General features: G+C 34.2%; 3 protein-coding genes across 5 annotated transcripts; 2 read left to right on the forward strand and 1 right to left on the reverse strand.

The window, feature by feature from the left end:
* Positions 1-674: 674 nt before the first annotated feature.
* On the forward strand, positions 675-3666 carry LOC149727303 (uncharacterized). Its single transcript, XM_089890242.1, has 3 exons — positions 675-863; positions 2154-2250; positions 2818-3666. The coding sequence occupies exons 1-3, from the start codon at positions 748-750 to the stop codon at positions 3016-3018; spliced, it is 414 nt and encodes a 137-aa protein (XP_089746368.1). The 5' UTR covers positions 675-747; the 3' UTR covers positions 3019-3666.
* Positions 3667-5484: 1818 nt separating this feature from the next.
* LOC149727304 (cilia- and flagella-associated protein HOATZ-like) lies at positions 5485-6343 on the reverse strand. Its single transcript, XM_089890244.1, has one exon. It carries the CDS (start codon positions 6212-6214, stop codon positions 5840-5842), a length of 375 nt encoding a protein of 124 aa, XP_089746370.1. The 5' UTR covers positions 6215-6343; the 3' UTR covers positions 5485-5839.
* An 876-nt stretch (positions 6344-7219) lies between these two features.
* On the forward strand, positions 7220-19139 carry LOC149727305 (palmitoyltransferase ZDHHC9-like). Of its 3 annotated transcripts, none has more exons than XM_089890214.1 (11): positions 7220-7362; positions 7754-7848; positions 11061-11182; positions 11833-12005; positions 12345-12506; positions 14355-14492; positions 15054-15105; positions 15396-15498; positions 16395-16607; positions 17963-18095; positions 18311-19139. In XM_089890214.1, exons 1-11 carry the CDS (start codon positions 7308-7310, stop codon positions 18685-18687), a joined length of 1623 nt encoding a protein of 540 aa, XP_089746340.1. In that variant the 5' UTR covers positions 7220-7307; the 3' UTR covers positions 18688-19139. The 3 variants fall into 3 exon arrangements, with proteins under 3 accessions (XP_089746340.1, XP_089746341.1, XP_089746342.1); XM_089890215.1 differs by having other exon boundaries at positions 7231-7362; positions 7778-7848; XM_089890216.1 differs by lacking the exons at positions 7220-7362; positions 7754-7848 and adding an exon at positions 9608-9728.
* Positions 19140-27405: the final 8266 nt, after the last annotated feature.

Below are 27405 nucleotides of genomic sequence, written 5' to 3' on the forward strand. Positions count from 1 at the left end.
GGTACACAGATAATGATATGTAAATGTATTAGTGGTGTTGGATAAAAGTGTTCAAATATAGAGATAGTTACTAGTGTTAGTTAGATTTGCATGTTCCACTTGGTATTTTATATTTCAAAAGTTGGTGTTAGTGAAGAATCCTTCTATGTGGTTCTATAGTGGTCGATTGTGCTTTGAGCACAAAAACATTACATTTTATCCAAGTTTAATTTTATGCATAAAGATTGAATATTAAACAGTTGTCTGGCGTAATGTCGTAATGATATTAGTTTGTGCAACCTTGTATGTCCTTTGATCGTTTTCTATGACTCATCACATAAAACACATAACAATGCTGGCTTATACCAATGAAATATTAGGACAAAGAGACATTTTCTGTAGCATGATGTCGTTTGTTGTTGTTTATTAACAAACTGAGTTGTGAACCTGGCCTTTTGTAGTCGTTAGCTTCCTACGAGTTGGATCATGTAGAGCAAGGGGGTGCTGATCTAGGGAGTCGTGAAGGCGGCCACAGTTTAGAGTCTACTACGGCAGGTGGAGGGCACCCACCTGCTCTACTCTTCTACCCACAATCTTATAACTACTAAACTGTAACTGCTACCCCCAAAAATACTAGCCCTTACCAGTAACCACTAGCTAGTAGCTACTAATCCTAAATGTCACTTTAGCACTTCATTTATTCTTACGTATTCTTGCAGGTACGACAATACATTTATATAATAAGGTTACATTTGTTGATGTATTGGAATGGATGGGAGAGAAAATGAAGAAGTTCGTAGAAGATTTTCGGAAGATCCGGGATGTTCAGAGAACAATGGGAAGCTCCCATCCAATCAGGAGGATCGATTATATGCAGGGATCAGGTAATTCATGTTTGACTTGAAGTCCAACACTGTGGCTATGTGGTTAGATTATTTATCATATGTGTAAAACCTGGTGTGGCAGTATGGGCAGAACAATGCTTTAGTATCGGCAGGGATCAGGTTTTTCGTATTTACCCTTAAATTTCTGCTGTGGCTAGGTGTTTAGATTAGAGTATTTATCATATCATATGTGTAAAACCTGGTGTGGCAGTATGGGCATGCCTATTTCATAGTTTTGCATTTATCAGTAAACATTACAACCATTGAGGTGAAATTTGTTTTACAAAGTTGTGTGTTTAATTTTCATTGCTTCCTCTGCATTTATAAAAGTTCGCCGTCTATGACGCTAATATAGGATTGGCCTACAGGGTTAATTGCTTAATGTGATCACCAATGATGTGCATCCTTGGGCACTCCACTTAATGAGTGGGAAATCCGTGTTATAACGTCTGCTATAACCCTGCCACGTAAAGATAACTAATTCTCATAGTATGTTAGAAACACATGATTCTGTCATTTGGATTTTAAACCCCTGAGTTGCTTAACTACTCCAAGTCCAACAAAGAACTACTCCAAGTCCAACAAATATACTTTCCTAAAACTAATATTGTTTAATAGATTGAAGTGTTTAGCAAACATTTTAAGAAAGATATTAAAGGCTGTTTAAGTTTACTGAGCAAAAGTCCCCACTGTTAATCTAGTTGGCCGATTTTTCTTCATGAAACGAACCAGCCACCCAACCTTATATATTAATTTTATGTTAGGTGCTTGGGTATCAACTTTGGTTTGGTGTGTTTGTTTTATTCGACCGCAAGTGGTTGGCAGTCATAATCTCATTGCAGCTTGCTGCATTGTTAAACATTGCAAAGTTTGTAACTAGATCCTAATATGAACTTAGGTGCATTATAAATAAACAAGGATTACATGGACACAGTACCTTTATATTAGTGCATACAAATACATCAGTATTATTAAATTGAAAGTTGTATAGTAACCACACAAATTTTGCACTATTTTTAACCATCATATTCTACTGCTTTCTGCTGTACCTTCTGTGTATTAATTATTTAGTCTTGTGTTCAATGTGTTTGTAACTAGTATATAGTAAAGGTCTGGTAAAGGTCTGGTGCTATGAAAACGTAACAGACAACAACCAAGTCCAACCAATTATATAATAAAAATAAAGATATATATATATTGTATATTTTGCCTAAATGGCATTGTCAGTCTCTCATTTAAGTAGAACCAATTTGTATAAGAAAACTTATACATATGTTGTATTATACACAGAGGTCATGAAAGTTACATTCTATTCCATTTCTTCACAATGTTTGGAGTTTGCTTCCTAATTGGAGTTGCCATCATTCACCTTAGTCTATGCATGAACGTAAGTTGCAACAAATACTCTAATAAAATATTCACACAGTAAAACAAACAAAAGTTTGAAAGGTTCTGGAAGGGTTTGTATATTGCTGCTCTGCATAATACATGCGAGGATAAATATAAGCAGAGCAAAGATGAGTGCGGTGTGTACTTGTGGTTTGGGGGCTGAAAGTTATTTCGAAAATAGGAAACCAGGAATGTTGATTATGATTGATTTTGTCTCGTTCCTTAATTTGTTTACGTGGAAATGGGAAACTCCACTAAAGCCCAAACTATCTCACTAAACAACCAATTAAAATAGTTTAAAATATTTCATATTGATATGTTTGGCAACTTCTAAAACATGTTATTAACTTTACATAAATTCAAAACCTGTTTTTGCCAGTTTATTCATTAAACCTGTTTGACTGGCAAGTGGTAATTCTTATATTGTGGCAATGCTTAATTAAAATACAGTTCTAGGGAAATTGAGCAGAGCAGGTGTAAGTCATATCATAGGTTCCTCACCCTGGCACCTTCAATGTATCAAATAATAAAAACAATTTTAAATTTGTTTATTTTTGTTTCCAAGGCGAACACAGCACCCGTCTCCATATTTAGTATGGTGTTGAATGAAAAGGGCAAGACTCAGGAAAACACAGAATCTTATTCAGAACTTTACTCTGAGGAAAAACCTCTTTGGCACGCGTTCGAAAACCCATTTTTACTAGCGCCGAGTCATGCTGAGAACGTGACTACCAACGTTACTGGCGTTTTCGCAAAACTTTTGTAGAAACTGGAACCATCTGTTGTTATTTGCACATTCTTCATTCTTCGTTGAAAATTCAATCAAACTGAGATTTATGAAACTGGATTTGTCACCAATACATGCATGTAATCCGAGGAACAACCAAGGACATATTGTGCCATTACCAGTTCAAAATTAATGCAAGAAACTTGTTGTTATTTCCACCTATGTAAGAAACGCTCATAAACACAATATTATGCATAACATAGAAACAATATGTATGTTTCATTTTATTTATTTAAGTGTATTCATTTAAATCAAACCAATCAAAATCATTTTCGTATCCAAGAATTGCTTTGTTATTGACTTTATTCTCTAAAACGGTATTTACTTAGTAGAGCTAGACTACTAACAAACTATGTGCATCTTTAAATATGAAAATTAACTTTCAACCAATCAGTTTCCTAACTATTTGAATTCACTTTTCTGTATGTTACATCACAATTAGTTTATTAATTATTCTCAAACACCTTATTATGATGCCATAATGTGCCTTCTGTTACAACACAAATGTTTACGTTGGTAGATGTCGGTTATTATTTGTAGTCAGGTGTGGACATAGAAATGTTATATCGTAGCGTTGTGGGTGTTTTTGGTGCAGGTGATTATTGCAACTGTGATGTCATAATCATTATCAATTGGTTCATTGTTGGTTCACAATATGTTGTTTATTGCTTAATAAGTTGCCATGTTACTTACATTGTGGGATAACAATGCCTTCTGTTCTGTAAGAATCCTAATTTCAATCAAATGAATTAAACTTATTTTGGCCCGAATTGTTTTTTATCTTTAATTTTGTTCAAATTGTTTTATTCTATGTAATATAATAAATCAAACCTAATGTATTTGCACTGTGTTGGGCGAACCATCAACAGTACTTGTATATGTAAATAAACCACAAGAATGGAGTCTATTTTACTGTATTTGATAAGTTAGACCTTTAGGGACTTTCTCATTCATATCCTGGTGGGTGGTGGGAAATATCAGCCAAGCTGTCCCATTAATATTCACTATATTGATATTGAGATGCAGATGGTTTAAAACTGGTCAGGTATGGGAGTATTATACATAGTCCTAACTTATGAATGAAAGTATCTTATTTCTCCTCGCAAGAAAGCGACAGTCATTATAACATGGCTGTTCTGTTACGTACACGTGTCCCACATTTCCCATACATCTAAGTTAGTGGCTCTTTCCTAAAATTTTCCATCAGTGCTCGTTGCGGAAGAACTATTATGTTTTAAACGGAGGTTAACACGAATCACGATGTAGTTTAAATTTTTAGTGTAGCCTATTCTGTGTCTACGTATTATCATAGACAAGAACAGCTTGTCAAAATCCATAGCGTGTCTTTTGTTGGTTGCGTGGATACGGCTCACCCATCTTAACACGCCGCTTAATGTTTACTTAATACAATCTTTAAAAACTTGCTTAGTCATACACTAAAGATTATTTTAAGCCTTTTACAAGTTTGCACGAGATCGTATATGATCATAAAGGAGCCTTGAATACATAAAAAAACAGGTTCGAAATATTAACAACGACGATAAGGCTACGTCGGCTCAGTATTCGTGCGGGAATAACCATTGGGTTTAACTTTAGACCGCAATTCGCAATATAGACGGCAGACAGTAACGCGCATAAACGTTGTGGTTATCAGGCAACTTTGACATAAATTTCGTACTCCTGGTAAGCTACACTGTAGGACTTCATCATTATTATAGTATTGAGGAAGATGGGACACCTTTTCATTATACTTTATCGTCTTATTTGGTAGTAAACACTAAACAGAATTTGTAAAAAATTATAAAACTGTGTTCTTACGACTCACACAGAACGTTATTAATTGGTTAAAATGCAATCAGGATATTTGGTGTCCCATCCTCCCCCACCCTACAGCATAGAACAAAATGAGTATTTTATATTTTTTACATTCTACTTATTTAATAGAAACTTGACCATTGTTCAGTTAAATAATGGGCTTGTTAAAACAGATGATCATATTGTTGACTAGTTTACATATATATGCACGTAATCTTTCCCACAAACAAACGTGATTAAGTGAAGACAGCTCATGCCACGTGACTGTAACTTGGTAATGTGACGTCATTCCTATTTCCGCTTATTTCAATTGACACAGATGATTTACTGGAACTGTAGGGGAATATATGGTTCGCTAAACGGACGTTTGGTGTACAGTATAAAGTACTGTGGGGAAATATGGACATCGTAATATGATATAAAATTCAGTATTTCCTAATCATGTTTGAACAAAACAACGTCGTCTATTTTAGAGTCATGAGGATACGCAAACACGCACGTGATATATATCACGAGAAATGATCATTACATTAATTGACTTACGTTATTGTGTTCCTGAAAGACAAAATATTTTGTAGGCAGATTTTATTTCTAATAAAATATTTTATTAGGATAGGTACACAATAATGCGCTATGAGTGCTTGAAACCTAAATTTAGAACTACAAGTGTGTTCGAGAAACTATCGTTACAGCTTTTAATACGTGAAGTTTGTTGGGCCAAAAATACCAGTTTCCTGGATTATATTTCTTAAGAATCTGCTGTTTCTTGGACTTGTTATTCATTTTAATTACTGTTGTTTTGCTGTTGATTTCCTTTTCTTCTTTGTTTTAATGTGCTATTCGCTATCGTATTCGAAAAGTATATCAAATTTTACGTAAACTGAATACAAACGACGAGTGTCGAAGCAAACTGTGTTAAAATATGGCAGTTTGTAGCAGCAAAAGTAAATTTAATATGTGGCAAAATAAAGGAGTGGTAAAAACGCTATCGATGGTTTCGTGAAATCATTTCTTTTGCCATTCGCTGAGCTCGTTGACGGTACAGCAAGTTTAAGACTTGTTCTCTCTGTTGCGCAAGTGCGCGATATTTGATTCGTTCGTCAGCTTTTTCCTGTTCATGCGCTTGCTTCATGAAACGTTCGTTCTCGCTTGCTGGACATTCAACCGCTAACTCGTCATTCTTCGGCCGCACGGTGGCGACCTTGAGTCGCTGTCTGATATCGGCGGAGACCAAACGAGATTCCAAAGGTGGATGAAGATTCAAAGATCGCCAAAAGCTCTTCGCGTGTTCAACATCTTCAGGTGACGAACCAGAAAACGACATCAGATGCGGAACTGATGATTTATCTTTTTTGTCCATTACTTGGTTACAAAAACACACATCTACGAGCTACAAAAATGCTGATTTTAAAAGTTAAAAAAAAATTATACAACTAATGCTACATAGAACCAACCTCTCTTTATGCGTTAAGTTATCGAAGATACTGCAGTGAAAATATACTTAGTAAACAAATTTGGCCTGTAAAATCTACAAATAAAAATCACATTCGAAAAACTAAACATCTTTCTGCTCCATTAAAACTACGGCACTTTTATTTAAAAGAAACAATAATTCTATGAATAATCACTAACATTTATTCGTAGCACGCGTGATTGTTTGTATAAGATCTTGGAATTTCTTTGTAATATGCTAACAGAACATTTTCTGTTTGCGATTCTGAAATCGCGTCTATCTTGAAGTTACTATAGCAACAGTAGGTAATAGAGACAATATACTGTTTTATAGATATCATAAGTAAAACTCCCCGTTCACATTTGTGGCCCAACAAATAGTTGTTTAGATGTGACAAAAAGTCTTGGAAATATAATTTAAAAATAAAATAGAATGTTTAAATTCATAAAATTAACTTGACTTGAATTTTATGCGTTTTTGCAAGACACCAAACGCGCTAAAGTTGTCACGGAGGCGGATTGCATTTACGTACATCTGGTGACTCCCGAAAGTCTAGTTTATTTTGCGAAGAAAGTTTCGTGCAGAAAGTTGTGAGTGTACGGTTAATTAATTACTAATTTTTATATATGTGTGTACTAATAAACTTCAGGATTGTTCATGAAATTAGCTGTATATTCCGTATTATCAACTGTATGTCGTTGGCATAGTAATGCTTTCGTAGTCGTGTTGTTTTAATTTGTTTTCCGTTGGTTCTTCGGTATTTTATTGAATTGAACTGTTCTATATTTGTAAAATTGTTTATTTCATTATTTATAAGGTACAGAAGTGTCAGTGTAAACCAGAGTCTGTACAATACACAGTTAAGTTGAAGTATTTGATAGTGGGATACTGATCTTCCTAACTTATTATTCAAATACTAAATATCCGACATGTTTTGTTACAGTTTCTTGTAGGTAGATAAATAAAATAAAGAAATCTGTTTTCGAAAGGTTACAGTGTAATGACGGCCTCTCCGGCGTCGGCGTCTGAACGAAACTCAGCTGCCAAGTCACCAGGTTCGTTTATGGGATTTCTATGTTCCATTAACTTTACAATATTAGGTCATATATAAAAGCACCAATGTTGTTTCTCTATTTTTAGCATGAGGTGTATGAGTACACCATGTGTGACAGTGAACATGGGGTGTATGAATACACCATGTGTTTTCGGTATAAAAAAGACACCTATGTTATAACTTGGCAGTGGGCATGAGGTGTATGGTGTATAATAAATACACCATATATCTGGTGTATACGAAGACAACTAACAGTAAACCTGAAATGCATTGATATACAGAGTGTGCCTGTACTGTCTGGTGTATAAAGACACTCATGTTATGACTCAATAGTGAATGCTTGTTGTATAAATGTATCCAACAATACTAACACCTATCATCCCAATGTGCAGCTCATGTCGATTCATCTTCCACAGCAAGAATATCAACAACATCATCAAGTTCACCAATTCATCAACCAAATATAAGGAGATTAAGGAAATGGGAGGTTGGTATACTGTGTGATATTTAGTTGGTATACTGTGTGATATCTAGTTGGCACACTGTGTGGTATCTAGTTGGTACACTGTGTGATATTTAGTTGGTATAATGTGTGATATTTAGTTGGTATACTGTGTGATATTTAGTTGGTATACTGTGTGATATTTAGTTGGTATACTGTGTGATATTTAGTCGGTACACTGTGTGATATCTAGTTGGTATACTGTGTGATATTTAGTTGGTATACTGTGTGATATCTAGTTGGTATACTGTGTAATATTTAGTTGGTATACTGTGTAATATTTAGTTGGTATACTGTGAGATATTTAGTTGGTATACTGTGTGATATCTAGTTGGTATAATGTGTGATATTTAGTCGGTACACTGTGTGATATTTAGTTGGTATACTGTGTGATATTTAGTTGGTATACTGTGTAATATTTAGTTGGTATACTGTGAGATTTCTATCTTGTTGGTATGGCATGTGCGTTGACTATATTGTAGTTCATAGGCATATCGCCGCATATGCAGTGTATAGTGTTTCTGTGTGATAGCTATAGTCACTATAGCGTGTGAAATCAGTAGGTTTAAGGTTGTTTTTTATCAATGCAGTTGTTATGTAGTTTGTGTAATATCCTTCCAGCTGGTATAGCCACATACGATGTTCATGGCTTGTATCTTATTCTATTTCTAGTCTTCGGAGTATTATGGTATTTGAATAGTAAATAATATTTCATTCATATGATGTAGCATGTTATGTTTAATGTAGAAGTTTCAACTAATTTCAAGCATATTTGAAGAAACACATTTTAAAAAGTAATTCTGTGCTTGTAAAAATAAAAGATATTATTCATCAAAAGCCTCTTTAAAAATCTTTGGAGGAAATCTATATGTTTTAATCGTTTTTGTTTAACTTGTCGATAAAAAAATATTTCTAGATCATCTTAAATCAATAAACTGAATTTATTTTTCAACCTTTATACGTCAATGTGGTGGTAAATATTGACATGTTTACTACACCCATTTGGAAGGAGTGAAATTATTAAAATACTTGCGTGGTTGAGCATTTTAAATTAAACCATCATATCAGTCAATACTATTAATGTAACCATTGATGGATTTTTTTGTAGAACATTTTAAAGTTTCAACATGTTTTTATAAAAAAAGCACCACAAGTTAAATCTGCTATTCTTGGCTAACAATGAATTGGGATAAATCAATACCCATTAAATATTCACCTATGTTTAATTATTGTTCAAGACACTCGGTTAAATCATTTATTTTAAACGTTCAATCTAGAAACCAATTGCCTCCTTCATTTATATTTAGTTTCTTATGCAAGTGTCATTGTATAATGGTGTGTTATATTTAACTCAAGAAATATGTGGGTTGTGTGCATTTAAATTATTCATGTTGCATGTATAAGTTGCTTTGTAATTATATCTTTCAAAATTACTCAAGAAATACACCATGCTCAGTTTCTACTTAGAGCTGATTATAATTTTAACCCAAAATAAAACACTGAGGTTAGCTCAATGCTTTGTTAACAAGACAAGGAACTTCATTATGATGTAATAAACAATATACTAGGTCACTTCCTTAAACGTCAATTTCCCTTTTTTCCCAGTCAATTAAATAAAACAACAAGTTTGAAGTTAGCATTCACTGTAAACAAGTGATGCCTTCATGTCCATATTTGAATTATAACCTTGGTTATGGAATAAATATTTGTAGTGTTTTTGTTGTTGTACTTGATTAGTTGGCCAGAATGTATAATATGTTATAAGTTGTATGTGGTAAGAGAGACTAGTGATAATGCAAGTCATTGGCAAATAATTAATTTGCGAATTCTTAGAAACATTGTGTTTAATAAACTATAAACTTTATGTAAGTTATCTGGTGTGGTACTGCAGTGTCCCATTTAACAACTTTATATAATTATATATAAATAAAGACTTTTTTTTACCCGGTATTAATAAATGACAAGTATATGTATAGCTAGGCCTATAATAGATATCTTAAAAAAGTTTTTTAAAGTGCATTGGACTTTTTAGTTACATCTTCCAGTTAAAGTTTCTTACTCCAAAATAAATATTGTACAGTAGGATGGGGGAAGATGGGACACTTTTTAACTCTATTTTCTCGTCCCATTTAGTATTAAACAAAGAACATTTAAAGAAATATGAAACTATGGCCTCATGACTTCCATAGACCGTTGTTAACTGTTTAAAACACGATCAGAATATCTGGATATTATGTGCTAAAGGTGTCCCATCTTCCCCCATCCTACTATATATTGATTACGATTGTTCTGTGTATGATAGATACATCCATGTTTCATGTAAGCTGCTACATGTCTGGATATAACTGTTGCATGTGACAACTAATCAATCTATATGCTGTATAATGACAACGTGTCTGGCAGGTTTTGAGATAAATTTGCGTATAACGAAATAACCAATATGTAGGGATGCACATTACAGAATTTCGAATCCATGAGATCCGAATCCTGTTGTATTCGATTCTAATTACGGGATTCGGTATTCTGTTTAATGACATCGTTACACGTCATCTCATATACTACATTAACAATTTTTGAAACTTATTAATTTTGAAAAAAATATTTTTGTGTTTGTGGGACTTTCGAGAGTAAACGTTTCGTAACGTCTTTTCATAGCCTGCTATACGTTTCATGACGCAAAAACTACCCAATAGTACAATTTTTGATCATTTTACAACTCAAGAACCAACAAAGCTGTTATGAAAGGGTCAATAAACTGACTTTTGTGCGTAAAATTTTTTTTCCTATAAATATAAAAAGATTCGAAATTCTAGATTCGGAATTCTAGATTCGAATTAAAGTATTCTAGGATATCCTAGAATACCTAATTATTCTGTAATGTGCATCCCTACCAATATGTCATGCTAGGTGGTTTTATGTATGTTATCTAGTGTTTGTTGTTTTGTTTCCTAATTTTAATAAAATCTTAGGTGGCATTGCTAAAATTCACTGACACTTAAACATAGGGAACCTTATTGATTAATGTGGTGATTGCAGTACATATACTTTTTCTCTGCTTTGTAAAGACCACTGACAGCAAATTTAAAGCTATTTTAGATGTAAAACTGGGTTGATAAACATCACCCTTTTTTTAAATGTGTCCCCTAGTCACCCCTAAAGTTTAGCTCATAATTTTGTTCTATTTTTTATTATTTCAGATATTTCCCGGCCGCAACAAGTTCTTATGTGATGGTCGTATTATCATGGCGCGACAAACAGGGATTCTTTACTTCACAATCAGCCTTATTCTCGTCACAGTTGCCTTATTCTTTGGATTCGAGTGAGAATTTTCTATTATTTTTTTATACAACCGATAAATCCAAAAATATTGGGGTCACTAAACCTTTAGTTTTAGTAGTTTGCAAACTGATCACTTTTTAAAAGAATATTTTTGTGTCAGTCTGTCCCACCTCATATATCTGACACTGGTTTATTAGTTATTGGTATTATATTGCGTGCTAGTCAGTTACAACAACATTGAGATAGTGGTGTGGAGTTTCTCCTTACTACGAATAGCAATATTTCAAAAATCAATGTTCATACAAAGGATCCAATTAAAGAACACCAGCACCATGTGTTGTTGGTGCTTCTTACAGCTCTAATTGGAAAAATTTGTGCAATCAATTGGCAGCAACAACATTGTATTGTACAGCATAGTCTAATCTATTATATGTGTAAGGTCTTACAGCCTGGCAGGTGGCACAACATAGGATTTAAGATTTAGACGGAGTTGTTCATTTCACCACAGTGTATTAGTTTTAACTCATATTTTTCCATAGTTTTAGGACTTTTAACGCATACATTTTAGTGCAAATTATACTACAATAGTGACTTAACAAAAAGCTGACTAACAACATTGTTCAGAGTGCATCACCCTAACGGTTACTTTAACAATAACATGGCTCCCTTTAAACCCCCCACCCACCCCAGGTGCAGATTAACGTTGGTTACCCATCTTCCTTATGGATATTTCATCCCAATCGCTTGTGGTCTCCTCTTCTTATTTAACATGGGATGTTTACTCCGAACTGCTTGGAGCGATCCAGGGATTATACCCCGATCAACCCCCGAGGAAGCTGCTTATCTTGAAAGGTGTTTACAAGGTAAAGAAGGAATTTTCACATAGAAACATAAATGTATATCTATGCCCTTAGGCAATAAAACGGGGTGTTTGAAAGGGACGGGGTGTATGAAACAGAACACCCATGTTATTACGACTGTAGTTGCCCCGCCATAAATGAGTTGTATTCATTTAAGGTTTTAAATTCTGGGCACATCCGTAATATTTATAATAAAATATTTTATTGCTAATAATATACTTATACACCTATCTTAAATCAGCAAGAATAAAAAGTTTTTGACACACTTTTTTACAACCAAACAAGCAATTAACATTTAGGCGTTCAATGCCACATAAAACTAACATATCTTTTCCATCCTAGACCAGCAAGCTAGAGACGAAAACACCCGAGAATATCGGCCCCCACCTCGAATACTAGATATCACTATTAACGGGACGCCTATGAAACTGAAATATTGTTTCACCTGTAAAATATTCCGACCTCCGCGAGCCTCCCATTGTAGCATGTGCGACAACTGTGTGGGTAAGTTGGGATTAGATGTTATTTGCCAAACTTTAAAATTTATTTCAAAAAATTTCATTCATATTCAATTTCTATTCTATACCGCTCAGTTTGTTATTATTTGCTAAAATTTAAAACCTATGTAAAAAAATTAGGCCTACAGTTTTTATTCCATATGGGTGGGACGTGGTGTCTTATATTGTAGCACGGCATAAAACCTGAGATTTTTAGCAAAGATGGTTTATAAACCCAACATTGTATATGCAATACGCACATTATATTTTATATGGGTTATGTCTTATGGCAAGGCAGACCTAAAAATTAGGCCAAAGTTGGCCCATTATTCCTACATTATTGTTATTAATGACATCTTGGTTAAACTGATTAAAGGAATGTAAATGTCGGTGTCCCATTTAAATGTCGCCTGAACTGATATTCTAAATGGCAAGTTCAGCTTGCTGGTATTCGAAATTTTCCTTATGAAAACACTTATGATAACTACTGTATTCTGCTGTTCACATACACTTTATATGATACTATAATGGTGGCTTACATCACTTTAACTTTGTTCCGTCAAGATTAAGGCATTTTCTTACCTTCCGAAGTAAATTGAATATTAGAGTTCATACTTTACAGGATTTTAGGGTCTATGCGATTGGTGTGAAGATTTTGCTACTAAACTAACAATGAAAATAATTAAATTTTGAAGTGCAGCCTAATATACAATAACACTTAACACACTTAGTTGAAGTGTGTTTGTTTCTTTAACATTTAAATTATTGAGCACTCTTCATGTTTAGTTGAGTACCTTATTATATGATTTCTATGTTGTGAATGGCTATAAAGGTGAAGCCTTTTACCACTATATTGCAGTAATAAGTTTAATTTGTTTGTTTTAAGGATAAAGTGGGAACCTTATATAACTGCCAGAGTTAAAATTTGTGATTGGTTTTGGTAATTTTATAAAAGACGTTTTTAAGAATTAAAATAATATGATTGTTGAGTATGCTATTCACACACATCTTACAAATCCATGTTATTGTTATAGAATGATAATCCTAATTAATATTCAATAATTAATTAAATAAAGACAGCAACAATATTGTATGATCTCATAGCCAGTATCATAATAAGTGCAGTAGATTTAATTAAACATTTAATTAAAACATGAAGCAAGTAATCATATTCACTGACATTCATGCTCACAACTCCCAAGCTTTTATGTGAACATTTCAATCTTTCTAAGAACGTTGAACCTCAAGTCTAAATACACAAGTTCAATAATTCATGTGGTGTAACCTCACCATGTGTTGTATAACTGCAGCAATCCACGGTGTCTTGCAGTGTTAAATATGAGTGTGAAGTCTATTTCAATTGCTATTTATCTTAAAATGGGCGTTTTTTATTTCAATTGTTATTTATCTCATAACAGACTTTTTTGGTTTTATATTTTTGCTATTTGTCTCAAAACCGTCATTTGTGTTGTTCAAGTTTTTACTATTTTTTCTCAATTTTTTTCCATACTTTTTTGCTCATTCAATATAAAAATGGTTGTACATAACTCTTAATTTTATTCAATGTTTGGCCAGCCATTCTGTAATACTTTATCAATGTTTAATCAATAAGTCTATAGTGCTTTATGGCTGATAACAAAAGTAGCAGAATATTTTAAAACAATATTAAAAAAAATGATGGCCTAACAATTAGTTGTACACTAGTTTTGTGAAACAATAATGCATAAAGTTCTAAAACCCCGAAGCTATTATGATGTCAAAAATGAAATGTCATTGTTAACAATTAAGTTGAAAGTAAATGTCATCAAGTCAATTCTGTGATGTCATAATGTTAAATATGATGAAATATTTTCAGAAAACTTCGACCATCATTGTCCATGGGTGGGGAACTGTGTCGGACGAAGAAATTATCGCTACTTCTTTCTATTTGTGACATCACTAACATTGCTTTGTTTGTTCATATTCAGTTTCTCTGTGACACATATTATACTTTGTAAGTTGTTTTTGTTTAAATATTTTATTACAATAACTTTAACATATTGAAGGTTTGTTTGAAGTTGTTTTAAAATAACATAATGTATTTGTTCACCCCATATTCAAGTTATATACACACATTGATTTAATTGTCACACGGAAATGATATGTGACCAATTGTCCCCTAAAATCATTACCAGACTGCATAGTATGAACTTTAATTCTTGGTAATTTGTCATTTCTATTAAAAGTCTCCAATAAAACATTAAGAAATTACACCATACATAAGTTCAAAGCTTGCTTTAATTGTTTGCCAAAAAAATTCCCAACTTCGCTGTTATCTTACAAAGTATCTGTACAAAAAACCACCTAATTTTATTTATATCGATACCCTTGTAATGTTTATATGTAGTAATGTAGATATATATACAAATTCTTGCATTTTTTGATAGATAGTCTGTTATATAAAAAAGAGAAATCCCCACATAGTTTATTGACATCATTAAACACCCTACACCAATAACATAACTTTATAAAAATACATGAATCCGTTTTTTGACATCTATATTTTATCCTACAGTATCTGGTCTACAAGGTGGATTCCTGGAAGCTCTTAAGATAAGTCCTGGAAGATATCCTTTTAATATTTTAATAAAATATGAATATTATGTTGAAATGATAATTCTTTTATTACTTATTAGATCATTTAGATGATATGTATATATATCTAAGAAAGCAAAATACATCTTGTGAAAGAAATAGTGACCCAATAAACCAAGATAGTGTACTCTATACATGACACATATTAAACTACCTAAACCCCATGTCCTCTTCTGATTTTCCAAACCCCCTGTTGTAAAAGTTGGGTGTCATGTTACCTTACCACCCAAACCCCATGTTTACCCTCCTTAACCCCCCTCACTGTCCTCGAAGTGTTGATTTGTTTCTTCAGTATTTGGTCGGTGATTGGATTGTCGGGTTTCCATTCCTACCTTGTAGCGAGGAGTCTTACAACTAACGAAGATGTAAGTTGATGTTCAGTATTTATTGTTTAAATATTATATAGTAGGGCACATTTTTATTCTATTTTATTGTCCCATTTGGTAGTAAACAAGGAACATTCAAAGAATTTTAAAACTCTATTCTTACGAGTTACGACTCTTAAAGGCCGTTGTCAATTGTTTAAAATTTGATTAGAATATTTGGATATTATGTGCTAAAGGTGTTCCATCTTCCTCCACCCTACTATATGACAACATACACAACCCATTAGTGGCCACTTTGCTGCAAAAAACCCTTGTTAAGTGCCTGCAGAAGAAACATATGCTCGCAACTAAAAACAATGTGTTTATAATATGATGATTAATTTGTCACTTTGATCTTTATTCTGCCCCCACACCACTATATTTAACAGGAAGAGATAATAAACCTGTACCATTAATCTATCTAATATAATAAAATGATGTATTATTATATCATAGTATACCTTGTTAACAACATTAATCAATATGAGTTTTCTATTAAATAACAATATATTGATTAATAAGTAAACAATAGCCATTGTTATGTACAATACTTGGAATTGCTCTTATGGTAAAAAGTTTTTTTTGTACCAAAGAACCGGCAATACATCATTAGCACAATTTATGTTTTCACCAAGATAGAACTAAGTACTACATTATACTAACAACAGTTACAACAATTGCAAAATATGCCTTGCTATAAATGCACAAGCTGATTCTGGGAAATCTCAAAATCCGATTTTCGCTAATATAGCTGTTTTATTTTTTCTGGTATTTTAACGCATTGTTGGCTGTTACTGATCAAGCTGAATAAAATCTATTTCCTACAGTTTCATTCTACTTTCAACCTAAATATGTTGTCTGCATATGATGTCATAACATGCATTATTACATCACAGATTAAAGGAACATGGTCGAAGAAACGAAATCGAGAAATCCAGAATCCGTTTGACCAGGGAGGGTGGTGGAAGAACTGCTGTTACGTCTTGTGTTCCCCACTCCCTCCTTCAATGCTGGATCGGCGGGGATTTGTATCAGATGATTATGTTGCTCCTGATGCGCATAGAGATGGGAGCAATGGAAGAACTTATGGATCAGGAACACAAGGACAGGTATTTGGGGTTCAAGACATTCCCACCACTTTAGTTTGTAGTGTTTGGAGCCATTTTTATTTTGTTCCATGGATTTAATACTGAGGCAGGTTTGTTAATAAGTTTGTAAGTGCACAGTGATTTTCCGAACAGACTATTTCAGTTCATGATATTCACATAGCATGTCGCAACGTATTTTGCAGAAGAAAATCTGCAAAATCTGATTAAAATAGAGCTTTACATACACTATTAGGGTGAAAGGCCAAATCTAGCCTAAATTTCAGGTCTTCAACACAGACTTTACCCACATAGAATCAAATACTAGTTTATTTCCGTAAAATTCACCATCACATTAAGCAATTACTGCAGCGGTGTTTTCTAATCCAGTAAAAAATGCCGATTTAGTTTTCTTGAGTATAATATTTCATCCTAAAAAATGGGCATGCAGCAAATTGCCGTGGTAAGTTGTGCTTCAATGGCAACTATGCTGTGCCATGGTGATGCGGGGTGTATTTCATGAACTGTACGTTGATTAAAATATAACCTGGCTGATATTGTTGGTGTAAATGCCAAAGAAAGCAAAAGGTTTGAAATATTAAACAGTTCAACGCCAGCCATAAATATATTGTATTTGTTTGTTGGCTCCACTTTCATGTTAATAAAAAAATTGGGTCGATGTATTTTTAATATTTATATAAATAAAGTGGGGTTATGGGACAACCTGGGCATCACCCAGTTATATGATGTAGCAATTATAAAATAGACAAGTGTTTCACAAGTATAAATGTTGAATAATCAATAATTCCTTGTTTTCAAGTTTAACAGGCATAAATGTAAACATAAATTTTATTAAAACCATCATATTATTTGCCATACAGTGAGCCCATAGCATGGGTTGCTGTTTTATCATTGACGGGCATTTGACTAACTTTGTCTAATACCCTACACCCAGGGGGGTTAGGGGGTTTAGAGGGTCGCGACCCCCCCTTAAACACCATAAAAATAAATATAAAAAAATTATTAAAAAAAAAATTTGGGAAATTTTTTTGATTAAACCCCCCCCCCCTTATTTTTTTCTGGCTGCGCCACTGCCTACACCCCTAGCATGGTACTTATAAACTACTAAACATGTAGCATATGCTTAGCTTTTATAAGATCAAATTAAATCTATGAACAAGTTTAATCCATGTTTCATGTACCTGGTTAGCTGTGAACATAGCTATGGTATTCTGCTAGACAGTACATACGGTATTGACTGACCAAAATTTTGTGCTTTATCCAGCTTGTTAATAAAATATTGTTTTCATTTTTGTATTGGAACCGACCATACAACCGAAGTTTTTTTCACCTATGTTAAAACAACTTTATCATTTCAGTCTTCCAGCCAACCGGGTTCCAACCACCAAACCCACGCCGAATATTACGACACAGAGGGCGCCACATACCCTCGACAACCACAGTATCCACAACAACCAAACAATGACGTTGACGACAAACAAACTGATCCGGGTTTGAAAATTATTTCTATCTTTTTTCTATATAGGCCAGATTTGGTCTGTTCCCACGATAATTTTTATATTTTGTTTATATTTTTCTGCTTAACCAAGACGTGATCTTTGCTTTCGTTTTCAAAGAAATAAATAAAAATTGTGGTATGATATTTTCTTCTACCAATGTCAATGTTTGAGCTACTTTTTTTAAATATTCTTGTTTTTGATTGACAGTTTCCACAAGCGACGATAACGGGCCGTCCATCACAATATCCCACCATGCTTACCCCATGCAATCTATTAGTGGAGGTGTCACATCGGTGCCCCTTGCCCATATCAGCTACAACAGTAACAACTCCGTATCATATGAAAGCGAGACAAACCCTAATGTTGTCATCGAACATTTGGGGCCGGTGGGCACTAATGGCGTGCATGATGTGTCCGTTGTTGACACGAAAGACACGAGTAGCACCGGCGACCACGATGTGTCAACTGTCACCGTCTTGTCTTCGGACTCTCGGACATTATTGTTAGAAGAGCCAAAGAAGAATGGCATTGTGACATCACAACCGCAAGAAAAGACAAAGTTGCCAAAAATAAGTTCAGTTTGAAAGTTGAACTTGAACCAATTGTAAATAACGCGGGTGCTTTTAAACGTTCAATACATCCCATGATGAACACCAACAACCAACCTCCTATTTGATCAGAATATTTAGTTCTGTTGCCAAAGCACGTATGGATTTTGGTGTGTGGTCACTTTAACGAATTACTGAAATATTTAGCTTTATATTTAAAGATTTTATGAAGCATAACTTGCAGTTGAATTAGTGGGGTATAGGAAATATCTTCTTTATTGCAAAATATTATTAAAGTAGATATTTTGCCTTGTGCGTTATTTCTATGTTGTTGCAGATTCTCGTGTTAGGGTTTTTCCCTATGCAAGACACCTTTAAAGTTGTAATAAGCTTTGACTTTTATCGATTTTACTAAAATAATTCCCATGTTTCTTTTTTGCACTCATTATAATGTCGTAATTATGAAATATAATACGATTCCATGGTAATTGTTGTTTGTCGTGTGTTTAAAATATCTTACCGCGTGTGGGCGTTAGAGAGTCCTATGAATTTCGAATCCGAGTTGTTGTTTTTTATTTACCCCCACGTTTACTACGGTAAGTTTTGTATTATGTTTTGTGTGCTTGAAACCTTTTCTAAATTTGTATTTCCTTTACACAGGTTTCTAAAATCATTTGGTTAACTGTATTATGATGCATTGACTATATACAGTGTTGGGGTAAGATGGTCCACGCTTGGATTCTACTTTATTGTTCGTTTGGTAAAAAACAAAGAATATTTACGGAACCATATAACCGTATCTTTGCTACTCTCAAATACGTTGTTAATTGTAAAACAAGGTTTAGGAAATATAAGATATTTTGTGCAACAGTTCCCATCTTACTCCACGGTACATTTATTATTGGTTTCAAATCATCTCCAAGTTATTGTGACGTCCCATCATAGCAACTGTCGTTGCGTAAACTGATGTCGAAACAAATTCTGTTTCCGCCAACTTTTGTTTATTTGCTCACAAAGTGAAGAATTCGCCACAAATAATCAACCAACCGACTCGCTTCCACAATGATGATGTTTATTATGAACCAAGCCATGGATTAAGTGTCGCAGTGTATAAGTTACAATCACACGAAGTTATATACGTCGTAACTCGTAAGCAGACACGAAGTGATCGAATGAAACAGAGCACACCTGTGTTATACTAACTGCCATTGCTTTTACCATGCTACAATAAAACAAATTAAATTCATTGGTTTGTTTATTTGGATTCGTAGCTTAGTAGTTTCCGATATATATTAGGCTGGGTGAAGATAGGACACCTTTAGCGCACAATAATTAAATATCCTGATCGTGTTTTAAACAATTAACAACGGTCTAAAGAAGTCGTGAGAATGCGATTTTATATTTCTTTGAATTTTCTTGGTTCACTACTAAATGGGACGAGAAAATAGAATGAACAGGTGTCCCATCTTCCCCCACCCCACCATACTTATACCTGTATAGTGTTTTGCATATGATCTTTAATATATATTGTTGATCCAACACCGATATAAACGTAGACTCCCCTTGGTATAATCCGCCGCACCTTTTTGGTGCAAAGTTTACAAAACTCTTTTTTTCGCTGTTGTTTCGACGGAACAAGCAATCTTTTGTTCTCTCTGCTGTGTTGCGTGAAGTTATGCGAAGGTAACTTTATACATGCGAGGCTTGAAAACGACGAACGCTAATTATTCGTGAAGTGGTTCCCAACTACGAGCCTGTAGTTAGATGATGACATTTAGAGCAAGTTGTTTTGCTTTTTGCCCATTATAAAGTTCATCTTTATTATCAATGCTAAAAATCACTATATAAACCGATGTCCCTTTACATAAAATCCAGACGTCCTTTCTTTTTCGCCTTTATCTAACAGTATTCGCTAGTTTCCCCAAGATAATTCAGACAAAGCGAAAATTTGTTGTCAGACAGAAAATCGTTGGTCAACACTGGTAATTCTTCGTTGCGCATCACTGGTCACGGTATGTCTTGCTTGGATCTATCACGACCTTTGTCATGTGACCTGTTTACCCTCATGTGACAAACCAATATAATCTGTATAAACTACGCCGCCCGAACCGTTACGGATGCTTGGAAGCGAAAACAAATTACTTCAAACCCGAAGGCTCACTCTTAGTCCAACAGAGATTTAAATGTTTTGAAAATTTCGCGATTCTTTGCAATGCTGTTGTGTTTCACAGTTCTCAGTTCCTGTAAAATCGCTTTAGTTACACAATCGAAACCGAAGTTCGTCAAGAAACGTATTTAATTTCATTGCGTAGTAGTCTCCATAGGCGCGACTATATAGTAGCATTTAAGAAACATTGTGTTTTAAAAATTAATACAATAGGGTGGGGGAAGATGAGACACCTTTTGACTCTATTTTCTCATCCCATTTAATAGTAAACAAAAAACATTCAAAGATTTATAAAACTATATCCCCACGACTCTTATAGACCGTTGTTAATTGTTTAAAATACGATCAGGAATTTAGGATATTATGTGCTAAAGGTGTCCCATCTTCCCCTACCCTACTGAATTATAGTCTATGGGAGTCGTGAGGATATAGTTTTATAATTATTTGAATGTTCTTTGTTTACTACTAAATGGGACGATAAAACAGAGTTAAACGGTGTCCCATTATCCCCACCCTACTATATTATAAAACAACATAACTATGTAATACAACATCAGCGTACTTTTCGTATAAGCATTTGCTTCAGCCCAACACAGTTTCGACACTTTTTAACATAGAATTGTTTATCATAGGAAAAGTAAGAATTGTATAAACGAGTGGACACGCTAGCTTTTCTATTTCTAAACATCTTCAATCCCTTTTTGACAGAGAATGGTTTACACTTAATTTGTGTGCCAAATTTTATGCCTACTATTTGACGCGGTGTACGAACTTTTTGTTTTCGTTGTTTTCCAAATCACTCTTGCGCTTTGAAACCTAAAAGACGCTTGGAAACTTGCCAGCGCGCATGAGGTAAATATGAAAACACCGTATTCGGCGTACAACTGAACTGCTTGGAGACTACCCTTTCTCTAATTTGCTAATGCGGAATCACCCTTCTTATTATTATCCCAAACAGAAGTATGCTTATCATCAGTTTGGAAGGCAATAGGAAAATAGAACCGAAAACGTGAATATAAACTGTTCAAGGATTTATACTGTCCTTATAATTACTGCTGTGGTTTATAATCGGAAAAAAAAGATTCAGTGTGATTTATTTTTGTTTTAAAAACAATGGAGGGTCCTAAACGTTAAGTTCTGCGATTCTAAATGACCGTTAATTGTTAAAAACACGGTTGGGAAATATGGGTTTTGGCCGTTAGTGGTATCCCGTCTTACCCTGCAGTAATTACCTTCCCTGTCCCACACACCAGCAATACCCGTAGATCGTCTGCCTTATAATATCCATCACCCCGGCTGGCTTAAACGGCTGGCTTAAAGCGCAAGCACCGTGACCGTATCTTCTCATTTTCGTTGTCGTCCAAATTATAGTTTCACGGGACCTTGATTTTATATACAGTATGGAGAAGCAAGCGTTATCTTATTATTTGTCATCGCTTTTCGTGAGCATAAAAGCTGTCGTCACAGAAGAGCGTTTTCTGAATTCAAATCGAAGGTGATTTAACATAAATTTTATTCAACTCTTGAATACAATAACGGAGTCAGTTTAATTAAAAGAAGAAAAAGGGAACTAACAGCAAAACGACAGTCGTTTAAAACAAGCTAAGTTAAAAAACTACATGAGCAGTGTGTCAAATTTAAGTGTGGCTGCTAAATCCGATTTGCGACAAATTTTGCACAGAGGTTTAACTTGTTTGCAGCAATGTAGACTTAATGCATAAATAAAGCTGTGGATCGCCATGTTTTTATTGGCATCAAATCAACTTCGCAGATCAGCCGAGTCTGTGTGTCATGCGAGGAGAATACAAATAAAATATTTATTTGTTCCTGATGAAGAAGAAAGTTCGTGTTTATTAAAATAACTCAAAAGACGAAACGACTACTGGTTAAAACACGATACAGTTAAAACGTAAGATTCTTTAATTTGTAGTTTACCATTTTTATACGAAGCCTTTTCTCGAATGATAAAGTTTTAGATAGCTTTAGATATGCAGACATTTTCAATCAAAAGTAATATACGTTCATTCGATACTTTATCATATATAGGAGAAACTTGCTTAGTTAAAACGCAAGTCTGTTTAATGTAACTAACGGAATATATATATATGATTAATGGTTTGGTTTTCATTTTATAGGCGAATTTTACGTCTACATGTTGGAATTCATTTGTATAGTCAGACTATTTGTAGTCGTTTTACTATAGACTCAAATGTTTTTAGCATTCGATGAATATTTTCTAGTTTGTTGAGAAAAAAAGTAGTCAGAGTTTTTCGCTGCGTCTGATGTTGAACGTAGTGATGCGTGACGCATTCTTCGTCACGCTTGCATGCACACGAGTTGGGTACGTGGGGCCAGATTCCCGCGTGCAACCAACCGTGTCAACACCCACTATTTAAGCTGATGACTACGATATCCCAGACGTTTTACAAACTTAGCAGATTATGTAGACAGATGTAACTTGAATGCGAAATTAAGGTTGGGGTCTTGAGCTTAATGAAGGAGTATGAAGCAGTATAGAGTAAAGATTTTAAGATAAAACAATGATATTTATCGTTGTATATATGTGTATAGTACTTTGGGGTAAGACGGGGCACCTTTAGTGCATAATATCCAAATGTCCCGATCGTGTTTTAAACGAAGTCGTGGAGATGGGGTTTAATAACTCTTTAAATGTTTTGTGTTTACTACCAAATGGGACGAGAAAATAGAATGAATAGGTGTTCCATCTTCCCCCACTATGTATTAAGCAGTCTAAGGTGAAGATTCGCAATTAATACTTATCGTTGTAAATGCCCGTTATATAGTATAAGTTAGACAGTTTTCGCACTTTCAGCCTATAGAGCGGCATAATACTATATGCCATTCCCTTACCCGAATATGTTGTATATTTCATGTTTTTTTTTATGGGCATACGAATGACGTGCCACTGCTCTGTATTTAGACATGAGTTTTTACTTTTCTTGAAATTCTTGTAATTTTCCGCAAATTTCACCGCCCATGTAGCGTTAAGCTCCATTGCTTCAAACGTAAATAAATTAGGTCACCGGCCATTCCAGGCGGTATGGGTGAGGTACACTGACGATGGCTTGCTGAGTGGCAAACGAAAAGCTGGTGTACAATTTACCATTTTTTACCAAAAGGGTAGTTTCTAGTATTAAATTACGCCCAGTATAAATGTTTGAACATAAAATTAAAGAATGACTGATTTTTTTGGTTACAACAACGAAGGTTATAGGAAAATTGCATGATAGCGAAAAATACAAAATGATAGCTGTTAAACAGCACGCATACGGGTTAAATGACGGGGTCGCTACACTTGTAAGAGTTAAATACATTCGATTTTTTCGCTCGCTTTAAATTTCTCGCTCTGTGGTTTTAGAACTGATGTCTTATCTCGGTCATCTTAAAATAACGAATTAAACAATGTGTTTTAAAAAGCATTATCTTTTCATCGCATTCTTGCGGCGAGATGGTTGCGGCGTAATCTTCATAATTCGAGCACCAACACAGACACACTTTCCACAAACTATCCTCGTTACCGTCACCTTACACCCATAATTTCACTAAACGACATCTTTCTTCCTACTAGGGAGAAAATAAGCAAAAACTTCATAAAAATACAAGATAGCTTTTACAACCACATCGTTACGATTGTAGTAGACGGTAATTTGATCAATTTCAGGTTTAAAACAAGGTATAACGTGAATTAAGCCAATTTAATGCGTTCCCTGCTTGTAAACCAAGGTTATGTAACTTATGTCTATCATAGTTTTTCTAAATCGGTACGTGGTTATTTTGTTTGTATGGGTTAGAAAATATAGCATTCAGATATTGTCATTTTATGAATATCTGATAACATTTAATAAATAGGATTTTGAGTGCTTAGTTACCCCATGTTTGCCAAAATTATGCATAATTGTAACGTAAAGTATTGCGACTGTATTGACTATAACATTAAGTTTATAGCTCGTAAGACTTTTGTGGTTTCGTTCCAGCATAGAAGAAATTTTCATGCGTGCTTTGCCATGTTACACACTGGCATACCAGTCTGGATTCCTTCGTACAATAATAATAAAGATCGCACTGTGGGGCCAAGTGTGAGGATGAAGGTAACAGGAAGTTAAACTCAAATGCCTGACTCTCATAAGACCATGAGATAAATGAAAACATGGGTAATATCAAAAATCAAGTAGTGTTGATGTATATTTATGCAGAGCGAAAGTTGCATGAAATTTTTGCAGCTGCAAAAAAATCATTAAATTTAGGAAATAAAAGCACCTCCAGAAATCGGTAAAGTTTTATGTAATTGCAACAGTTGTATAATGTCTATTATTTTTGCACAACTTCGTGTGAATATCGATCCCTAAATATTTATATGCTTTTTTTATACGTGCGCAGGGTGTTAGTTATAATTATATATATTCGAACAAATGCAAATGAAAGTTACAGAGAACATATATAGAATAGAGCGAATATAAGATCTTACTGTAACATGCGAAAGATCGGAAATTTAAAAAAAAAACGAGAAATATTTTTAGCGTGTGTCAGTTACTTTGTTTCAGATAAATCCGTAAATTTAAGGCGAAAAATCTTAGCGTTAATTCGCAATGTAGTGGAAGTTGTGGGATGGATGGGCCCCGGGCGTCTCTACTGTTTATCAAGCTACATCGCGTTGCTCGCGTTCATTGTTACGACACAAACACTCCGCTATTAGAACCTGAGAGTCAGGGATGAATATTTAAGCCGAATCGCGTCGCCCGCTTTCTGGATTCTAGTTTGTCGCAGCCGGGAATAGTTAAGCACAGATTAACCGTTTATTAAACCAGGTGAAGCAGATTGCCGCCAATACGGCATAGAAATCGCAGATAATTAGATGATCGGGGAATATTAACGGATTAAAAAGTGTGAAAACAAACGACGGGAATTATAGAGTTGAGATTTTGTTGCAGAATTTGCGACGTTTATTTGTTCGTTTGTTCTAAAATATTTTTGTCTATTGTGTGTAGTTTTCGCAGAGGTAATAGCGGTATAGATAAACTAAATATTTATCTGTTCTGGGTAATATTTGTAAACGCGGCTTCGTTTTGGAATAATTAGTTTTTCTCTAGAATGCTGTACTGGGTTTTCTAAAATATGAATCATTGTTACGTCACTTTAAACAAAATTCCAGTATCAACATTTTAGATTTGAACTTGAATGTTTTATCTGTTTGTATATTATAAATGATCAAAATTTCACGTTTAATTGATAATCCGTACGAAGAAGATAACATTTTAACATAAAGAAAATTTCCAATAAACAATTTCAGTAAAAACTTATATTTGGTCAGTTTGGTCATTTTTATTTTCTTAGATTAAAAAATGGTTTACGGAGAAAATTTTTACCTTGACCAAAAATGTTCCAACATTTATTTATGAGTGCATTCATATTTTAAGTTTAATCTGTATCGAGGGCGATAATTATTTATTTACTGAATGAAAATATTGGTTGCAGTTATCAAAAGAGGAAAAAGTATAATCTTTTTTTCCATCCATTCGCATTGCTATTTGGATATTATTGTTGCAATCGTAGGCCTTTATTGTTGTAATCGTGAGATAAATACAATTTCAGGGTACTATTTTTCACGTGCAGCTTCGAATACCTCAAGAAAAATGCATGGTGGTGATTTCACGCGTTCCAGGTCATGTAACACAATCTCTAAAACGTATAACCCAAATAACAGGCTGTTGAGAGATTTTAGTTTCGATATAAATTCACTTAGTCGACCTTGTCGTGAGGAAACTTATATCTTTTTCTGCTCTACACTTGACACTGAGATAAGATCATATCGGTCGTTCGTGCCTTTTCTGCTGATCATAAGATATGAAATGTGGGATTAGTTTTTTCATGTGGGGAAGTCTATTGGCGATGTGTGTTGGTCCCGATTCCGGCGGGTTTTTAAAATTCCTTATTTATTTATGCAGCAACGGAATTTTTGGTGACCAGTTGTCGGTTTTTACGCTCTAGGTGATAAGAGGTGCTGGTTGTATTGCGTTTCAGATTGATTAACTTGTAACAGCTAATTTCGCATTCCGTACATATACAGGATAAATACTTTGTAATATCTGTTCTCCCTGTTTTTATTGGGTGGTACGTGTATGCTTGTGTTGTAGAACAGACGTCGATAAAAAACAGTGCGTACAGAATATTTCAGTTTTAGTTGTCTATTCGGAAATGGTGTGTTATATAACTATACAACTACTTCAGTATAAGCTTATTTTAACCTCTTGGGGACAAGTAATGCAAATATGCATTCTGAAACAGGTGTTCACAGAAATATTTATCAGTTTGCTTATAGTCTGTAAAAACGGTTTCATTTAAAAAAAGAAAGAATTATCCACCAATATGTCAATTTAAAGGGAGGTCATAGCAGTAGCAAATAGTAGATATAGGAAGATGGGACACCTTTAGCACATAATATCCAAATATTCGGATCGTGTTTTAAACAATTAACAACGGTCCATGGGAGTCGTGGGGGTATGGTTTATAATTCTTTGAATGTTCTTTGTTTACTACTAAACTGGACGAGAAAATAGATTAAAAAGAGG

Source organism: Ciona robusta, chromosome 12 (assembly GCF_009617815.1).
Source record: "Ciona robusta chromosome 12, ASM961781v2".
Classification (NCBI taxonomy): domain Eukaryota; kingdom Metazoa; phylum Chordata; class Ascidiacea; order Phlebobranchia; family Cionidae; genus Ciona; species Ciona robusta.

Excerpts from the sequence above, each read along its gene's own strand:
- LOC149727303 (XM_089890242.1), top strand. The coding sequence starts at position 748 with ATGGATGGGAGAGAAAATGAAGAAGTTCGTAGAAGATTTTCGGAAGAT. Across the intron at positions 864-2,153 it reads CGATTATATGCAGGGATCAG|AGGTCATGAAAGTTACATTC; the intron begins GTAATTCATGTT and ends TATTATACACAG. Across the intron at positions 2,251-2,817 it reads ACCTTAGTCTATGCATGAAC|GCGAACACAGCACCCGTCTC; the intron begins GTAAGTTGCAAC and ends TTTGTTTCCAAG.
- LOC149727304 (XM_089890244.1), bottom strand. The coding sequence starts at position 6,214 with ATGGACAAAAAAGATAAATCATCAGTTCCGCATCTGATGTCGTTTTCT.
- LOC149727305 (XM_089890214.1), top strand. The coding sequence starts at position 7,308 with ATGACGGCCTCTCCGGCGTCGGCGTCTGAACGAAACTCAGCTGCCAAG. Across the intron at positions 12,006-12,344 it reads TCTTGAAAGGTGTTTACAAG|ACCAGCAAGCTAGAGACGAA; the intron begins GTAAAGAAGGAA and ends TTTCCATCCTAG. Across the intron at positions 15,499-16,394 it reads GTCTTACAACTAACGAAGAT|ATTAAAGGAACATGGTCGAA; the intron begins GTAAGTTGATGT and ends ATTACATCACAG.